The following is an 895-nucleotide window of genomic DNA, read 5'->3' as shown; positions in this document are numbered from 1 at the left end:
GCGTCAGCGTTTTTCAATTCCTTCTTCAGCCATGCGTCCGCTCCCTCATTCTACATCATTTGTTTTTCTTCTCACACATCAGCCACGCACAGCCACATTCTCTCTTTCGTGAGAGCTTTTTCTCCATCTCGCAGAACCACATCTCGTTCTTCCACTCGAGAGTTTCCTCGTCGCCAGCCATTCTTCATCACAAATCCATTTCTTCTCCTCCGTAAGTATCAGATTCACAAGTTTCTTCATCTTTCTTCCACTGTCACCAAATCATCTGCACATTTGTCTAGGGTTTCTTCATCCTTCATCATTTTCTCTGATTTTAGCCGATTAAAATTACTTTTGATTCGTTCCAAACCTTTTCCACCGTTCAATCTTCATTTTGAACCGATTAATCGGTTCATATTGGGTTTCTTTCCATTTCTAGGGTTTCTATCGAGTTTAACCCTCTGTTTTTGTCATTTTCCGCTACGTATTCTTCGTCGGAGAAGCTTCGAGGAGTCCGCGACGCACCTTCGTCGGCCTCTCCTCGGGCGTTCGTCCATCAGTTGTGGTCCAGAACAACGGTCCTTATAAACCACTTGTCCTCCTTCTTTGCAATGGTTATCCCAACAGGACATTGGTTAATTTGACTTGGAAGTGTTTTTACCACTGGTTTGACAGAAGACACATATTTTCCCTCCCTTGAACAAACTATTCTGAGGTAGTAGACGTTGTTGTCTTTATCTTTTTTAGAAGTTCTAGTCCGCACGGCAAACCCACGTCTAATGGCGTAGTTTGTGTAAAAAGTTTTTGCTTTAACCATTGAGTCAAAACACATATGCACTGTTGGGTCAATCTCCATTAAACTTTCATTGGGCTCATCAACATTGTCATTATAGTCATTCCCTTGATCCCCATCCAT

General features: G+C 42.5%; 1 protein-coding gene across 1 annotated transcript; it reads right to left on the bottom strand.

Annotated features, from left to right (window-relative positions):
- Positions 1-535: 535 nt before the first annotated feature.
- Positions 536-895, bottom strand: LOC148203742 (protein FAR1-RELATED SEQUENCE 5-like). The gene has a single exon (XM_088107737.1). The coding sequence runs from the start codon at positions 893-895 to the stop codon at positions 536-538; it is 360 nt and encodes a 119-aa protein (XP_087963863.1).

The sequence above is a fragment of the Vigna umbellata genome, chromosome 2 (genome assembly GCF_029865625.1).
Source record: "Vigna umbellata cultivar VRB3 chromosome 2, Vumbellata_1.0, whole genome shotgun sequence".
In the NCBI taxonomy this organism is placed as follows: Eukaryota; Viridiplantae; Streptophyta; class Magnoliopsida; order Fabales; family Fabaceae; genus Vigna; species Vigna umbellata.
The sequence above is the reverse complement of the archived record's forward strand: the minus strand, read 5'-3'. Positions and strand labels throughout refer to the sequence as shown.